The sequence below is a fragment of the Musca domestica genome, unplaced genomic scaffold (assembly GCF_030504385.1).
Source record: "Musca domestica strain aabys unplaced genomic scaffold, Musca_domestica.polishedcontigs.V.1.1 2, whole genome shotgun sequence".
NCBI lineage: Eukaryota > Metazoa > Arthropoda > Insecta > Diptera > Muscidae > Musca > Musca domestica.
The window spans coordinates 30,864,825-30,883,385 of record NW_026712249.1 but is presented as its reverse complement, the minus strand read 5'-3'; the positions used below and the strand labels follow the sequence as shown (position 1 = coordinate 30,883,385).

General features: G+C 37.3%; 2 protein-coding genes across 2 annotated transcripts; one reads left to right on the top strand and one right to left on the bottom strand.

Moving 5' to 3' along the window:
• The first annotated feature begins 215 nt into the window (after positions 1 to 215).
• LOC101891511 (uncharacterized) lies at positions 216 to 11,247 on the top strand. The gene is made up of 4 exons (XM_059121807.1): positions 216 to 541; positions 4,430 to 4,973; positions 7,309 to 8,142; positions 11,242 to 11,247. Exons 1-4 carry the CDS (start codon positions 216 to 218, stop codon positions 11,245 to 11,247), a joined length of 1,710 nt encoding a protein of 569 aa, XP_058977790.1.
• A 494-nt stretch (positions 11,248 to 11,741) lies between these two features.
• Positions 11,742 to 15,136, bottom strand: LOC101891333 (uncharacterized). The gene is made up of 3 exons (XM_005178078.1): positions 14,775 to 15,136; positions 12,826 to 13,366; positions 11,742 to 12,761 (listed from the first exon to the last, which is right to left on the bottom strand). Exons 1-3 carry the CDS (start codon positions 15,134 to 15,136, stop codon positions 11,742 to 11,744), a joined length of 1,923 nt encoding a protein of 640 aa, XP_005178135.1.
• Between the last annotated feature and the right edge of the window lie 3,425 nt (positions 15,137 to 18,561).

Here is an 18,561-nt window from a genome sequence, read left to right as displayed (position 1 = left end):
CAAATCCTTTATATTTTCAAACATTCTTGTATCACATTATCCAATCTAACGATTTAAAACAATACTCATTTTATGATTCTTTTGGGAATATGTAAATCAATAAAACATTAGTATCTCACGTATTGTTCACTTCAAATAATTCCACTCACAAATAATCAGAATATCGTACAAACCCAAGCAAAACTGGTCATTAAGCTGGAAACAAATCGGCAGAAATGAATTACTTGCAATTCATGTTGATTATTGTCATTCAGGTTGGCAAAGGATGTGAAAGCCAACCCGATTTCCAACTGTTAAGTGCTGTTATACAAAATATTGTTATTGGTGCCTTGGAGCCTAATGCCATAACTCTGGAAATTATTACCAATTATTCGAACAGTGAAAATCAAAAATTAAATACGGATCTCGTTGAGGAGATTTTAAATATTAATACCAAAACTGAGAAGCCCATACCAATCATCTTAAATCCTCCGTGGGATTCATTGATGGATGATCGCTTGAAAGTTAGACTACTGATGGTTCAGCGAGCTGAGGACGTACGGTAAGTACAATAAATTTTTCCGGTGTGAAAAACTGGAACTCAACTGACATGTTGTTAACAAGAAGTTTCCTCCACCATACAAAGTAATTTTAGGGACATTACAGGGTGAGATGAAAAAACTGCAACCAACTTCAGACTGCTATTATTTCTAAGCCACTTGTCCGATAGCTGTTAAAATTAAAAAGCATTTTGGTGAGAATATTCCAGAAAAAAAGTTATTCGTGATGGAATTCAAGCGGTATAGTGTGATTTCTTTATATTTGGCTGGAAAACCACAAGTGGCTATCGTTAGAGCACTACAGCATTTAAATGTGAATAAATCTTTTGTGTCTCGTATCATCGCTCGTTACCGTGATACTAGTAGGGTAGCCCGACGTCAAGAAAGTGGACGGAAGAAAACGGCAACATCAGCAGAAATGGTTCGAAAAGTAAAGAAGAGACTTGATCGAAACCCGCGCCACAGCGGCCGAAAAATCTCTCGTGAGCTGAACATATTACAATATTCCATTCGGCAAATATTGAAAAATGAGCTCGGGGTAAAGCAATTGAAATTCCAAAAAGTGCAAGAACTTACACCGCATCAGAAAGAAAAAAGACTCAAAAGAGCTAAAGAGTTGCTTCGCTTGGCCGAAAGTGGTGAACTGCCGAATTTAGTTGGGTTCTCCGATGAGAAAACATTCGTTGTCCAGCAGTTTGTAAACAAAGAAAATGATCGTGTTTACTTGCCAAAGAGGTCAGCTGAAAATGTGCACCTTCGGTTGGCCACCAGAACTCAAGCGCCGGCCATGGTGATGGTGTGGGCAGCCATAACTGCCGATGGTCGCTCTCCGCTCGTATCAATCGACCTTGGCATCAGAATAAATGGCGAATATTATAGCGAAAATATTCTGGAGGGTCTATTAAAGCCTTGGGCATGCAAACATTTTGGCCGCGGACCTTGGACATACCAACATGACTCAGCTCCATTGCAACCAGCACGCGCCACCCAAGAATGGTTACAAACTGAGGTTCCTTACCAGCGCACAATGGCCTTCAAAATCTCCGGATACCGATCCGTTGGACTATTGTGTCTGGAGTATTTTGGACAGCAAGGTTGGCACTAAAAAATACCAAAGTGTCGATCACCTCAAGCAAGCGCTACGCCGGGAATGGGTCAAAATACTGCAGAGCAACATTCGGGTAGCGTGTGATGGTTTCATTGGCCATTTGAAGGCCATAATTCGTGCCAAAGATGACCAATTCGAACAAATCTAAACTTATTCTAAAATTTGATGGTATTTCTGACATTTTTTGCATTCATTCAGAAAATTTAGAAAAAAAAGTTAAAAAATATGGCATTTGACTTTATTGCAGTTTTTTTATCTCACCCTGTACTCACCGCAATTGTTTAAAATGTCGTATTTGAACGGCCTGAGACAAAAAAAAGGAAATTGTCTATGCAGGTACTATTCTTTGTATAGCCCCCGTACAATAGCACCTCCCTATATTCGGTATTTTCATTTATTTAACTACATTATTCACCGGATTTTTATACCCTCAGCCATATGGCTAGATAGGGTATACGGTCAAAACGTGCCAAGTTGAAATACCGGTTCAGACACTACGTCTCTTTGGACCAAATCCGTTTCAGGACATTTGGAGTCGATTTAGCGATGTCCGTCCGTCCGTCTGTCTAACTGCTACGCACGATAACTCTCGAAGGGAGTATCCGATTTGGACCAAACTAAGTACATCGTAACATTTTTGTTAAACTTAGATCGAGTTCGGAGATGGGCAATATCGGTCCACTCCTTCTGCTACCTCCCCCACAAAAGGTCAACATTTTCAATGAAAATAATTTACAACACAGAAAAAAAAGGATAATTCAAGTTTTCTTTAACTTTGCAAATCCTAATATTAGCAGCAGTTCTGGGTTAGGTGCGAAAATGGACAATATCGGTCCACTCCACCAAGTACCTCCCCCACAAAGGGTCAATATTTTGAATAATTTTAACTCTTATAAAATGTCTTGTAAATGTCCGACTTTCTTTAAATTACACACATCACAATATTTTTATTAACCCAAATTCTGGTGTGAAGATGGAATATATCGGTCCAATCCTTCTTGTGCCTCCAAAAAGGGTTAACATTTTAAATATCCCTGAAGCTCATATAACACGAAAATAACATCCGATTCCATTCAGACTTGGGACATCTTATTACTTCCTTCAACGCAAGATCTGTTATAAAGATGGTAGAGATCGGACCATTCTTTCTGGTATCCCCCCACAAAGGGTCAAAATTTTGAATAACCAAAACAATCGTAAAATACGAAATAAGCAACCGGATCTCTTCAAATTACACACATTACAATATTTTTATTAGCCCAAGGTCTGGTGTGAAGATGGAATATATCGGTCCACTCTTTCGAGTACCTCCTCCATACAGGGTCAACATTTTTATACCCTCTACCAAAAAAGGTATGGAGGGTATATTAAGTTCGTCATTCCGTTTGTAACTCATCGAAATAATCATTTTAGTCCCAACAAAGTATATATATTCTTGATCAGCGTAAAATTCTAAGACGATTTGTCCGTCCGTCTGTCCGTCTGTTGAAATCACGCTACAGTCTAAACGAATTAAGATAGGAAGCTAAAATTTTGGACAGATCTCTCTTTTGTCTGCAGGCAGGTCAAGTTCGAAGATGGGCTATATCGGTCCACGATATCGTATAGCCCCCACATAACGGTACCCCCGATATTCGGTATTTTGATGATTTTACCCACATTTTTCAACGGAATTTTCTGAAAATCCACACAAGGAGTTCCTTGTGGGTACTTTATACCTCGGCAGAGAAATGTCCATAAAGGTCCACGATATCGTGTAACCCCCATGTAACGGTACCCCCACGGTATTCGGTATTTTGATGATTTTTGCCACATTTTTCAATGGAATTGTCTGAAATTCCACAAAAGGAGTCCTTTGTGGGCATTTTACCTCCTCAAAAAGAATTATCAATATAGGTCCACAATATCGTATAGCCCCCATGTAACGGTACCCCCGATATTCAGTATTTTGATGATTTTACCCACATTTTTCAATGGAATTGTCTGAAATTCCACAAAAGGAGTCCCTTGTGGGCATTTTACCTCCTCGAAAAGAATTGTCTATTTAGGTAGGAATTGTCTATAACGGTACCTCCCGATATTCGATATTTTATGATTTGACCCACATTTTTCATCGGAATTGTCTGAACATCCACACAAGGAGTTCCTTGTGGGTACTTTATACCTTGGCAGAGAATTATCTATATAGTTCACGGTATCGTATAGCCCTCATATAACGGTACCCAGCGATATTCAGTATTTTGATGATTTTAGCCACATTTTCCAATCGTATTGTCTGAAAATCCACACACGGAGTTCTTTGTGAGCAGTTTACCCCTGAAACGGAATTGTCTATATAGGTCCACAATATCGTATATCCCCCATATAACGGTACTCCCCTATATTCGGTATTTTGATGATTTTAGCCACTTTTTCCAATGGAATTATCTGAAAATCCACACAAGGAGTTCCTTGTGAGTACTTTACACGCAGACATAGATTTGTCCTTATAGGTCCACAATATCGTATATCCCCCCATATATCGGCATCTTCCTATATTAGATATTTTAAAGATTTTAAAAGAATTGTTAATGGATTTTATTTTTTTTGAAAATTTTTTAATTCGTTCCAATTCAAAGTTCGGCCCGGCCGAACTTACTGCTTTTTTACTTGTTTATGTGTTAATTTACCTAGGTACCACTTTTTGAGTTCCAAGCAGCATAATTCATTTATTTAGGACATAAAATCAGATTTTGATAATGAAAATCATTCGGCTCTTTCATTTCCCTTTATTTACTTCTAGCTTGGATTTGGATGGATCAGTAAAGTATTACAGATCATTGAAATCTGTACTCACTACAACTCCAAAATATGTTGTTATTTTCACAAGCTATCAATTCAACGAAATGGAACGGATATTTCAACTTCTATTCGATGCCTATATTTTGGATGTAATAATTGTAATGCCTCATACCAATCAAGTGCAGATATTCACATATTTTCCTTATCACTCGAACCGAGGGTGTTCCAATGTGCTGCCTGTATTGGTATATACTACTGACGGTTTTGAAAAACAGCAGCCAATAACGTATGACACAATTTTCCCCAGGAAGACTTTAAATTTCCACCAGTGTCCAATACGGGTGGTAGTATGGAACACACCCCCATACATAGATATTATAGGAGATCCAACTGGCACAGTATCACTGCAAGGATTCGATGCATCTATCCTGGATATCTTATCGAAAGAATTGAACTTCTCAGTAGAAGTGGTACCCAACGATCCACCGAAAATCATATCCGGAGTTGTTTATCCCAATGGCACAGCAGCGGGTGTCTTTAAAATGGTAAATATTAATTAATTAATTTTTAAGTGGTTTTCTAGAAAAGATTTTCAGTTGCACAATGAAATGAAGATCTCTTTCCGTCTTTTGGAAGGCCTTCCGCCTACTTGTGAATATCTTCTGGCCTTGGATAATTCTTCTGTCATTAGAACAGCATAAAAAGTTCTTTCGTCCATGAACGACCTTAAGAATGTCTATAGGAAACTTCAACCCTATAAAAGGTATTCTTTGACCTCCGCATTATTGAAGACCTCGAAAAAATATCCTTTCCATAAAAATCCTTGAGAAGATCTTCAAACCCCTTAAAAATATATTAATACCACAGAAGGCCTGAAGAAGAGAATTTTAAATGGCTCTTTGATTAACAGAGATATAGAAAACTTCTTTGCTAGAAAAGTCCTTGAGAAAGTCTGCTGTTTATAGAAGAACTTGAAGATGTATCGTCTATTCATAAAACACCTTCTTAAGGTCTTCCAAAGGAAAAACCCCTTCTCCAAATCCTATAGAAGCACAAGTCATCTAGAGGTTCCCCAGAGGCCAAAGAACTCCTCGAGCTCTTCTAGAGGTAGATGACCTTTCCTTGGTTTTATGTATGCAGAGAATCTAGTAAAGATTTTCTGGAAGAAGAAGATTTTTACAAGATCTTCTGGAGGCAGAAAATTTTATAGAGACATTTCTGAGGCAGGACTTAAGGTTCCCTGAAAGCAGAAGACCGTCTCCAGGTGTTCTAATGAAAGAAGGTCTTTGCTAGGTCTTCTGGTGTAAAAAGCCTTATCTAGATCTTATGAAGGCTCTCCAGGAGGCAAAAGCTCTTCCCAAGGTCTTCAGAAGGCATGTTTTCTAGAGGCAAAAAAATTGTTAGAAGACTAAAGGCAGATGGAGACAGAAGATATATTTTAGGCCTTTAGAAGGAGAAAGATCTTCTGCTTGCAAAAGACCTTCTCCAGTTCATCCGGAGGCAAAAGATCTTCTCAGGGTCTTCTGAAAGCAGATCTCCTGGAGACAGAAAACCTTTTTCAGCTTTTTCAAAGGCGGTTGTGCATAAAATCTTTAGCAGGTCTCCTGGAGAAGAAATACCTTCAGCAGGTTTTGTGGTGGCGGTAGGTCTTCTAGGAGCAGAAGACCTACTCCAGGTATTCTAGAGGGAGAAGACTTTTACAAGGTCTTCTGGAGATGGAATGCCTTTTCTGGGTCTTTTGGGTTCCAACGACCTTCCCCTGGTCTTATGGAGGTAGAAAACATTTTCCAGATATTCGAAAGCAGAAAATCTTCACAGGGTCTTCTTTATAGATAGAGGTCCTTCTTTAAGTTTTTTTTTTAATCTTCTGTGGGTTCCCTGGAGGCAAAAGGCCTCCTCAATCTCTCCTGACATCAAAAGGCCTTCTAAAGGACTTTTTGAGGCAAAAGACCTTCACCAAATCTCCTCGAGGAAGCTGAATACCTTCTCAAGGTCTTCTAGAGCCAGATGACATTCTCCAGGTCTTCTGGACTCGAAAGGCCTTCTCGCAGTCTTCTATAGGTAGAAGACCTCCTTAAGGTTTTCTAGAGGCAGAAGTTTCTCTCAAGGCATTCCCTAAGCAGAGGACCTTCACAAGATCTTCTAGAGGCAGAAGATCTATTCAATACCTTTTCATGATCTTTTACAGGCAAAAGGTCTTTTTGTGGTCCTTTGGAGTTAATAAAAAACTTTCTCAAGATCCGTTGATGGCAAAATACCTTTTTGAGATCCTCTGGATGTTGAAAACGTTCTCTAGGTTTTATTGAAGAAGAAGATTTTTCTCAACACCTTTTCATTGGTTTTCAGATACATAAGACCTTTCAAGGTCCTTTGGAGACAGAAGGCCTCATCGAGTTGAGTCTAATTCCTGTCGGAAAAAATAAAACCTTCAAGGCATTTTAGATACAGAAGTAATCCTCAAAGCCCTCTTTGCACAAAGGATCATCTCGAGGTTCTACTTAACTTTTGGAGGTCTCCTACAGACAGAAGGCCTTCAAAAGATCTTCAACAGACTGAAGACCTTTTATAGGTTGAAGTATGGCCGGAAGACAAACAAATAGTATTTATCTAATGTTCTGTCTATAGAAGACCGTTAGCAGGTCTTCGGTCTGTAGAAGATCTTTCATGAGTACTCTCCTTGCAGGAGTCCTTCATAAAGTCCCCGCTATATAAAATACCCTTCGAATTCCTTCGATTTATCGAAGAATTTTCTAATGTCTTTTATCGCTGGAGGACCTTTTCTCTTAATAGCATTGATAAGGCCTTCTGTCCATAGATCTTAAGAATGTCCTTCCTGCAAAGAATTGTTTCTTACAATTAAATATATGGTTTCCTTTCCAGCTACAACAACAACGCCTCAATCTCACAATCGGTTGGATTTCATGCATGTTGAATCGTTTAGAAGTCTCCACGGGATCAAATGCCTATTTCACAGATCATTACGTCATCATTCTCAAAAATAACATTATGGTGACGCCCAATGAATTGCTTCTGAGACCCTTCACCAAATCCACCTGGCGTGTATTGATTTGTGTTGCTATCGTTAAGATAGCTCTGCTACGGATGATACGCAAACATAAAATTAAATTCCATTCAATTTTACTTCTTGCCTGGCTATATTTCCTTTTCTTCTTTCGTGTTGGATATGAAGGTGTAATGAATCATGTAATAACTCATCCACCGTACCAACCATTGCCTCAGACTATCGAAGAATTCATCGAGCAGAATTTCACCCTATTCGCCGATGATTCGACGAATCGTATTTTAGATTTTATACCCCACCTAAAAGAGATATCTCATGTCATACATTGTAATCCATTGGAGTTGTTGGAACAGCTGGATTCATTGCCACCGAAATTCGGTATAATCTCAACAGAGGCCTACATTGGCCACTTCATGAAAATGCACATGGAAAATCGCAGCGACTATTCCATTTTGGAAGAGATAATATTAACGGGAGTGAATTGTATATACTATCCGAGGGGCTCATTTCTAGCACCTGTGGTTGATGATATCTTGGATTGGCTAAGCAATTCGGGAATTCGTGATAAGTTGGTCAAGGAAATTGGCATGGAAAATGTTCCGCATAGTACAGCAGTTTTAAGACAATTTGTCTATGGCGGTAAACATTTTAAATTGAATTTCAATTTTCTGCAAATCGTCTTTAAAACTCTGGTAATTTGGCACTGTATTGCCGGGGGGATATTTTTGGGAGAAATTGTGACCTATAAGTTTTTGTCGAAGTGTATGTTGTATAAAAAAGTTGAAATAAAATTACAAAATTAAAAAAAAAAAGTTAAAAATTATGTTATGCATTCGGATTAAAAGAAAAAATTCAAAATTTAAATTAAATTGATGTGAAGTAAATTAGATTAATTTTAGTTATTAATTACTAAAATAAAAATTATATAAATTAACTAACTAAAAGATGTTAAAATTAATTAAATCAAAGTATACGGAATTATAAAAAATTAAAAAAATATATAAATTAAATTATATGAGAAAAATAAAATTAAACTATATTAAATGCAACTAAAATTAAATAACTTAAAATTAATAAGGCAAAAAATCTTAAGGCAGAAGTCTTTTAAAATAGCATCTCAAGGTCAACAAAAGAGCTTCTTGTCCAGGTATTCCTTATTTAGATGACTCTCTCCACGGCTTTCGGCTTTCGGGTCTGGGTCTTCTGGAGGTAGAAGACCTTCTCAAATCCTTTGGAGGTAGAGGACCTTATCGAGGTCATTTTAAAGTAGAAGACCTTCTCAAGATCTTCCGGAGACAGAAAATCTTCTGAATATCTTTAGAATATATCTCAGGGCCTTCAGGAGACCACAAGGTGGTCAGGGTATTATGAATTTGTGCATTTGTTTGTAACAGGCAAAAGGAAACGTCTGTCCGTCTGTCCATGTATTTTTGTAAACAGTACAGTTCGCATTTATTGCCCTATCCTGATGAAATTTTGCACAAATCATTTGTTTGGCCCAAAGACGAACCCTATTGAAATTGGAAATAATCGGTCAAATTTTGGATATAGCTCCCATATATATCTTCGTCCGATTTGCCTTTTACTGTGCACCAAACGTGTAATATCAGTCCGAATAGTATGGCATTTTGCACATACGATCAGGTTGGACCTGAAAGTAAGTATGCCAAATTTGATCGAAATCGGTTCAGATATAGCTATTGCTCCCATATATATTGTTCATCCGATTTGTTATTTTTGTCCTCCGCAGCCGTAATATGCACTCTGTAACAACAATATTTGGGGAAATATATCAAATACAGCTCAGAAATACATTTGCTAAATTTTATGGAGATCGGTTCAGATTTGGATATAGCTCCCATATATAACTTCGTCCGATTTACTTTTGATTGTGCACCAAACGTCTAATATTTGCCCAAATTGGATGAAATTTGGCACTTACGACCGAATTAAATCTAGAAGCTAGTATGTGAAATTTGGTGAAGATCGGTTCCGATTTGGATATAGCTCCTATGTACATCTTTATCTGATTTCAAATTAATTTTGCACCAAATGGGCAATACAAGTCCGAATTTAAAAGATACAAATGCTTACTTTGAACTTTAAATTATAATTATAATTATAATCATAGCGCGTATGATTGAATTCTCCCATAAAAACTTTTAATTGTTACGCGGAGCTCTACTAAATTAACAAAGTGATGTAGGGTATCATAATATCGGTCCCGCCCGACTTTAAAACTTTCTTTACTGGTTTTATCTTCCATCTTGCCCAAAATCAACAGATTCCAAGGAATCTTCGAAATCCGAAACTTTCTAGTTTTCTAGTTTTTTTTTTTTATATGAATTCTTGGCGTTAAGGCATGATATATATTTTTGACATCTTCTGGGACCTAAATTAGAATTTGATGACTATTAATTTAGTAGAATATTTTGATTTAATACAATTCCATTAAAAGGAAATTTTAACCGTTTTATGGAAAACGGAGCCCTTTGGTGACTTGCTATGAGGTAAAATTATTCTTCAATAATATTGGCATATGTATCTGCAATATTTTCAAAACACTATATAACAGATTCCAAAAAATCTTGGTCCGAAAATTTAAAAAATGCTGAATTTTCCCCTTATTTTAGGTTACTTTGCGATGTACACTTTCAAAACACCAAAACACGTGCCTTCAATTTTTTACCTCTATTTTTTATAATCTACGAGAATTTATCTGTAATTATTGAAAAAAAATGAATTTTGTAGCACAGTGTTATAAAAAAAACGTGTCATCCACATGACATCCCCACCCCACACTAGTTAGCATCTACTGATATTTTCACCCCCTTCTAGTTCGGGTTCATCAATTCCGTCCTATCGCAATTTTTACCGCCCAAAATCGTTGTACCCGGGCGTTGATGCATCGATTGGCCAATTTTCCCATTTTTTATATAGATGTACGCTCATTACTGTTTACTTTCACATAATCTCCAGAACAGTTGTTATACCCTACAACACTATATATCGAAATATTGGTTTCCCACATAGGGAAGCATATATGGATCTTCCTTTCTCGCCGAGCTGAGTCGATCTAGCTATGTATGTCCGTCCGTCTGTCCATGTTAATTTGTCATCAACCTACAGGTCGCAATTATGGCCCGATCCTCACGTAATTGAAAATTGAGGCGGGTTAGGGTCAGAATAGAAACCTATTGTTTTTGGGGATGATTCCAAAATATTTACGTGTTGAAATGGACCAAAAACAGAAAATTTTCCTGATTTTGCAGTTGTTGTATAGGCCACAATTATGATCCAATCGACGCGGAAATTTACATGAAGTTAGAGTTTAAAAGCCTTCCAATTTGGGACGCCATCGGACAATATTTAGCGGGTAAAATAGACTATAACTTTAATGTAAGAAAATAGGAAAGTTTCCACTAAATCGCGAATATTATTAATCTCAGCCAAATCTGAAATATTTTTAAAGGTCACTTCTGACCATTAAAGTGATGCTGATACCCAAGAAATCGGATTTATAGCAAAATAGGTACAATATATATGAAGAAATAGATCGTATTTATTCTGGTTATAACTCAAGAACCGCTGGGCAGATTTTCACAATTCCTATCAATTCGGAATGGTCTCTTGCCAAAAAAGGATAAAATCTTAGAAACTCGTGAAGAAAATGCCAATAAAAAATTGAATATCTTTTGTTCAATTTTTGACATATTTTTTATCGCATGCGATTTTTTCAATTTGACTTACAATTTTGAATTGAAAATTTTCTAATTTTTTACACCCCACAGCACTAAATTTTGTAGTGTATTATATGCATGTCGCAATTAGCGTCCGATCCACACGAATTTTTTTAGGGTCAGAATTAAAGCCCATTGTTCTTAAAATGTGCATTTAGGGGTTCGCTCACAATAAAACCAGGCCACAATTAAAAACCAATCGACACGGAATTTCGCATTAGACATTTTAACTGTAAAAAACTTTCGTGTGAAACGACGGAGTACCTAAATACTGGCCATATTCTCTTGGTCAAAAACCTAAGGGTAAGAACTGTGCTGGGCTCCGACATTATTTCAAAAATGAAATTGTCTAAGATGGATTTGAATATAAGGGGACTAATAACATTTTGTAGTGTTGTAGGGTATCTCATGACCGGCCCAGCACGACTATAGCCTTTGCTTATTCGTTTTTATGTTAAAAAAAAAACAACGAAAAATATAAAAAAAATCGGGTTCCTCAGGTAGCCTTCATTTAACCAAACAAATAAATATTGTTAAAAATCGTACTTTTATTACAAATTTAAAAAATTCACCACAGCCTGTAACCACCCCACCCTCGCACTGCTCAGCTCCAAGAGAAAAACCAGCACACAAAATATCAACAGGACACCATAAACAACAAAGATACCCAACAGCAGATGAAACGACAGCCTTGTTGGTTCACCTTGACTGCGCTGAGGCTTCCAAGCCACATAGAGGTAAATCGATTCGAATCTCTTCATTATCCCAGCCTGCAACATTTGCATTATCAATACACCCGTCTGCGCCCGGATATACGAATGGTGTGGCATGTAGAAAACAATGGGCGAGGTTACAACAGTTTCGGGTAGAATTTCCACACGTCGTGAAGGATTGCGCTGATTATACGACCGAATGGAATACTCCAGCAGACATAGGGCGATTTTCTCCTTGGTATTGGGATTGGAGATTTTTTCGAAAAGTACTGGCACCGAATTGACCGAATCTACGGTGCCCGTACTCGGTTGGGGATCTAAAAATTTCAGCACTGTTTCCACAGCTGGAAATGCATAGATGGTGTAGTTCCTTTCCACAATTTCTTGGAGCTTTTGGAAATTGTTGCGGGCCTTTCCATCCTGTAGGATGTTAAAAAGTTCCCCCGAATAGGCTGTTCTCAAAACCATCGTATACAGGATCCACACAGTTAGCAGGAAGCGAGCAAAATTTCTATAAGGCAGCTGACTGTAGACGGAACCACCCAGTAGGGTTGAGAGGAGATTTGTGAAGGGCAAACGATTGCCCTGGCCATAGATGAAGTCCATTAGCTTGGATTTGCCCAAAAATCGTATGTAGTATATAAAGAGAATGGCAAAAAAGAAACTGGAAGTAAAGCAAGACCAAATTATGTAGCGAAATGGTTTTATCAGGCGTTGAAATGCCGTCAGTGGTCGACCCTGGGGTATGGCAAGCAAATAGGGTAAATTCAAATAACTGGCACTAGCTGACATGACATCGGCCCGTTCCTTGTTGTACAGGTATGAGATAATTGTAATGTTGGCTTCCTTCTCCAGAATCTACAATATAGATGGGGAAAAATAAAAATCTATCCTGAAATTCTAAGATACTGATGTTCCTCACCATTTTCGCCGCCCCCGTTGCCGTACCATTCGGATAAATATCCCCTCTATCCTTCGCCTTGGGTTCCTTGATTTTTATCGTAAAATTCATACGCTCCGCCAGAAGAGATATCACCGAGCCCTCAATGCCATGTAACGATATCAGCTCTCCCGTCTTCTCATCCCGCTCCACAACAATGTAGGGTAAATATGTCCAGGTAATGACCGATAAACTGCAGCCATGCATATTCTCCACTTTTGTTGGAAATAGATTTTTACCCAGCGTGAAATTAGCATTCTTCTCAATGCCTTTAAAGGAGGCAAAGTAGCCCGGGCTCGATGAGTGGCATTTGTTGGGGGCAAAGGGAAAATAGGTATACAGGTATGGGTATTTACCCACCATCAACATGACATTAACATTCGTCACGTATATGTTGAAAAGTCGACGAAACATCTCCTTGATATTTGACAGGCGATCTGCTTCCAGCCCCGTATAAACCAGCACAAAATAACCGCTGCGATGGTAGTGTTGTTTGGGGTCTATTAAATCTCGTTCGAATTTTCTGAAATAACAATTTAATGTAATTTTTGGCAAAAAATTACGAAAAGTACTTGAAAAAATAATGCTTAAAAATCCACGCTGGGTGGTCTGTAAGTCCTTCTTTAAAAATCCACGTTTGGTGGCCAGTAAGTCCTTCAAAAAATTATTCTTTAAAAATTCACATTTGGTGGTCTGTAAGTCCTTCTTTAAAAATCCACGGTTGGTGGTCTGTAAGTCCTGGAAAAAAATATTTTCTGAAAATCCACGTTTGGTGGCCTGTAAGTCCTTGAAAAAAATATTTTCTGAATATCCACGTTTGGTGGCCTGTAAGTCCTTGAAAAAAATATTCTTTAAAAATCCACGTTTGGTGACCTGTAAGTCCTTGAAAAAAATATTCTTAAAAATCCAGGCTTGGTGGCCTGTAAGTCCTTGAAAAAATATTCTTAAAAAATCCAGGCTTGGTGGTCTGTTTGTCCTTCTTTAAAAATCCAAGTTTGGTGTTCTGTAAGTCCTTGAAAAAATATTCTTTAAAAATCCACGTTTGGTAGCCTGTAAGTCCTTGAAAAAAATATTCTTTAAAAATCCACGTTTGGTAGCCTGTAAGTCCTTGAAAAAATATTCTTTAAAAATTCAAGTTTGGTGTTCTGTAAGTCCTTGAAAAAATATTCTTTTAAAATCCACGTTTGGTGGCCTGTAAGTCCTTGAAAAAAATATTTTTTAAAAATCCACGTTTGGTGGCCTGTAAGTCCTTAAACAAATATTCTTTAAAAATCCACGTTTGGTGGCCTGTAAGTCCTTGAAAAAAATATTCTTTAAAAATCAACGTTTGGTGGCCTGTAAGTCCTTGAAAAAAATATTCTATAAAAATAAATATATCTATAAAAATCCAAAAATCCAATCCACGCTTGTAGTCTGTAAGTCCTTGAAAAAATATTCTATAAAAATCCACGTTTAGTGACCTGTAAGTCCTTGAAAAAATATTCTTTAAAATCCAGGCTTGGTGGTCTGTTTGTCCTTCTTTAAAAATCCACGATTGGTGACCTGTATATCCTTGAAAAGAAATATTCTTTAAAAATCCACGTTTGGTGGCCTGTAAGTCCTTAAAAAAATATTCTTTAAAAATCCAAGTTTGGTGGCCTGTAAGCGCTTGAAAAGAATGTTCTTTAAAAATTCAAGTTTGGCGGCCTGCAAGTCATTGAAAAAAATATTTTTAAAAATTCACGTTTGGCGGCCTGTGAGACTTTGAAGAAAATATTCTTTAAAAATCCACGTTTGATGGTCTGCAAGTTTTTGAAGAAATATTGTTTAAAAATACACGGTTTATGGTCTGTAAGTCTTTGAAAAAATATTCTTTAAAAATCCAAGCTAGGTGATCTGTAAGTCTCTGAAAAAATATGTTTTTCTCTTCGATATAAAATCATAATATTTACTTGTACGCCTCCAGGCTATCCAAAAACCATATGGATTTTTCACGATTTGCATAGCTCTTATAGAATCTCTCCAATAACTCCTCCGCGGACATGTGCTCCTCTGTTGTATCTTTGGGATAAATTTCCCCTTCCACTTGATATCTGATATGGGCTTCGGGCGTTTGAGCGCGACGCAAGACCTCATCAATTAAATCGCTTTGGAAACGGCGATTGCGCCAGTTAATGGCATATTGGCCAATTGTTACCGGCGACGTTGTATAGATGGCATAGTCTTTGTTGATAATCCAGACAATGGCCATAATCAGGGGCAAATTAAATGTTGGCTCGATGTTATCCAATGTCGTATTGAGTAATAGGCTCATGACATGTCACGTGTGGGTGTTTCGAATGAACGACGACTTTTCACTTTCTTCTTTTTTTAATCTTTTTGTTGTTTATGTTATAGGCGTTTACCGTCCGGCGGCATGTATCCGCTCGATGCCGTTTCGCTTTGACGACTAACCCCCACAGACGACATAGAAATATTTCCACGGTTTATGTTACATCTCTGTTTGGATTGTTGCATTCACGGCGGATATTAAAACTATTATTTAATTGTAATAATAATACAGCAACGTGCAAAGTACCATGGGACACGAAAGTGTGTTAACACCGCGAGTGACGTCAGTAATTCACATGTTGTTGTATTTAATTGGAAATTCATAATCCTTAACAGGCAAAATATTAAGTAGAGAATAATTTCGAAAAAAAAAATAGACTCAACGGCTGACTTTAAGAATTTTTTGATTTTCATTACTTAAAGAAATCGGTCGAAAATATATATGATAGCTATTTCAATTTTGTTTTATTTTTCTTCAATGCTCCGTTACTCTATTAAAACTTTGAAAACTGTATCTGTAATTTGAAAACTGTATTTTCACACCTGCTATAATATAGGCAAAAATATGTTGTTAAGTTGGATAACAATTGGACACCGCGTTAACATTTAACGAAAGATAAAATATAAATCTTTGTAGGGGATACAGGACTGGATCAATTTGTCAGTTTTCACACCTGGCCTAAAAGTATAGCTAAATATGTTTTTATACCCTCCACCATAGTATGGAGTGTATATTAAGTTTGTCATTCGGTTTGTAATACCTCGAAAATTAATTTTTAGACCCAACAAAGTATACACATTCTTGATCAGCATACAATTTTATGTCGATTTAGCGATGTCCGTACGTCTGTCCGTCTGTGGAAATCACTATAGGTTCCGAACGAAATAAAGGTTGATAATAATAGGAAATAGGTTGATAAAATGTTACTCAAATGTATATTATGTCTGCAGGACTTTTAGTATTGCAAATAGGCCATGTAGGTCCACGTTTTGGTATAGACACCATATAATGGTACATCCCTATTCTCGGTATTTTGGTACATTATTCACGGGAATTGTTAAAAATGTGGTAGTTGAAGTTCGTAACAAGTACTACGACAGAAAATTGTCCGTGCAGGTCCACGCCATCGTATAACGGCACCTCCCGATATTTGGTATTTTGATGATTTTAGCGACATTACTCACCGGAATTGTTTAAAATTTGGTATATGAAGTTCGTAATCGATACTACAGCCTATGACAGAAAATTTTCTGTGCAGGTCCACGTTTTGGTATAGCCCCCATATAATGGTACCTTCCTATAGTCAGTATTTTTATACCCTACAACACTATGTGTTGGGGGTATTATAAGTTTGATTGGGCAAAACATTATGTAACACCTCGAAATATTGGTTTCTCACATAGGAAAGTATATATAGATCTTCCTAGCTCGCCGAGCTGAGTCGATCTAGCTATGTATGTCCATCCGTCTGTCCGTCCGTCTGTTCATGTTAATTTGTAATCACTCTACAGGTCGCAATTATGGCCCGATCTTCACGAAATTTAGAATGGGGGTGGGGCTGGACCAAAAACTGAAATTTTTCCTGATTTTGCAGTTGCTCTACTGGTCGCAATTATAGACCAATCGAAAAATAGCATGGGGCTAAAGCTTAAAGCTGGGCAGAAGCCTTCCAATTTTGATGGTCATCGGGTAATATTTAGTGGGTAAAATAGGCCACAACATTTGTGTTAAATAAAAGTCAAAATTTTCATTGAACCGCGAATATTTTTAATGCCGGCGAAATCACAAATAGACGAACTGGTCAATTCTGACCGTTATGTAGATGCCGATAGTAAAAATATCGGATATATATGGCGAAATATATACAATGTATATATATAAAGGGAGGGGATGTTAGCTAGAATGCTTATATCTCCAAAATGGCTGGAGCGATTTTGACAAGTTTTGTAAATTTAGAATGCCCTTTTGGCATAAAAGTTAGGCATGAAGTTAGGTTAGGACAGCGAGTAGAATGGACCACTACTTTTGTGTGAAAAAAAAAATACCAGCATTACTTACTGCATGGACCACAACAACTAACAGCACGGCGGGTGCTAAGGGTAATATCTGTGCAGTGCTCCGTGACATAATTTCAAAAGCGAAATCTTCCAAAAGGGATTTGGACATAAGGGGGCTTCTAACATATTGTAGTGTTGTAGGGTATCACATGGTCGGCCCCGCACGACTACAGCCTTTGCTTACTTGTTATGATTATATCTACATTATTCACCGATTTTTTTGCATTTGAATACTGTAATGGCTTGAAAATTGCCAAATTCGTTCCAAATGGTGGAGTGTATTAAATGTTCGGCCCGCCGAACTTAGCTGCTTTTTAACTTTTTTTTTTTTTTTTTTTTGTTAAGTGAAAATGTTTTTATTTTTTATGGATCGAAATCGATACGAGTTTGGTAAATCAAGTTAAAATGTATCAGTCGGTTTTGCCGTCAGATACATGAATACTTCCGTATTCACATTAGATCTCAGGTTGAGAAAAACATTCAGATATACCAAGTTTACATAGAATCACTGACTTGTATAGCAAGTTATGTGTAATTTAAATATATGAAATTGTAACCCTTAGTGGGAGAGGTAACAGAAGTGGTAGGTCGAGAAGTACCACAAGGGGTAGGTCTTCACGCCAGATCTTGTGTTAATAAACATATTTTGAGGAGAAATAGAAACTTATTTAACATTTATGTGCGTTTTTATACGCTCCACCATGGACAGGAGGGTATATTAACTTTGTCATTCCGTTTGTAACATCCTTAAATAATCGTCGTAGACCCCATAAAGTATATATATATATTCATAATCAGCACAAAATTCTAACTCGATTTCACGATGTCCGTCTGTCTGTCTGGCTGTCCGTCTGTCTGTTGAAATCACGATACAGCCCACATTATTTGACGTAGAGCGCAAAGCAAAATTTAGCAGAGCAATTTGTATTGTGTGTAGGATGGTTGGTATTGAAAATGAGATATATCGGTCCACGTTCTGGTATAGTCCCCATATAACGGTACCTCCCAATATTCGGTATTTGTTGGTCATAATGGGTTCCAGCTCCGTTGGCGAAACATTGTATTTATAGGTCCACGTTTTTGTATAGTCCCCATATAACGGTACCTCCCAATATTCGGTATTATGGTAATTTTTGACACATTTTTTCACGGATTTGTTGAAAATTGGTAGTTGTAGATCATAATGGGTCCCAGTTCGTGTGGCGAGTCATTGAAATTATAGGTCCACGTTTTGGTATAGCCCCCATATAATGGTACCTCCCGATATTCGGTAATTTGATGATTTTTGCCAAATTTTTTCACGGATTTGTCTGAAAATTGGTATTTCTAGGTCATAATGGGTTCTAGCTC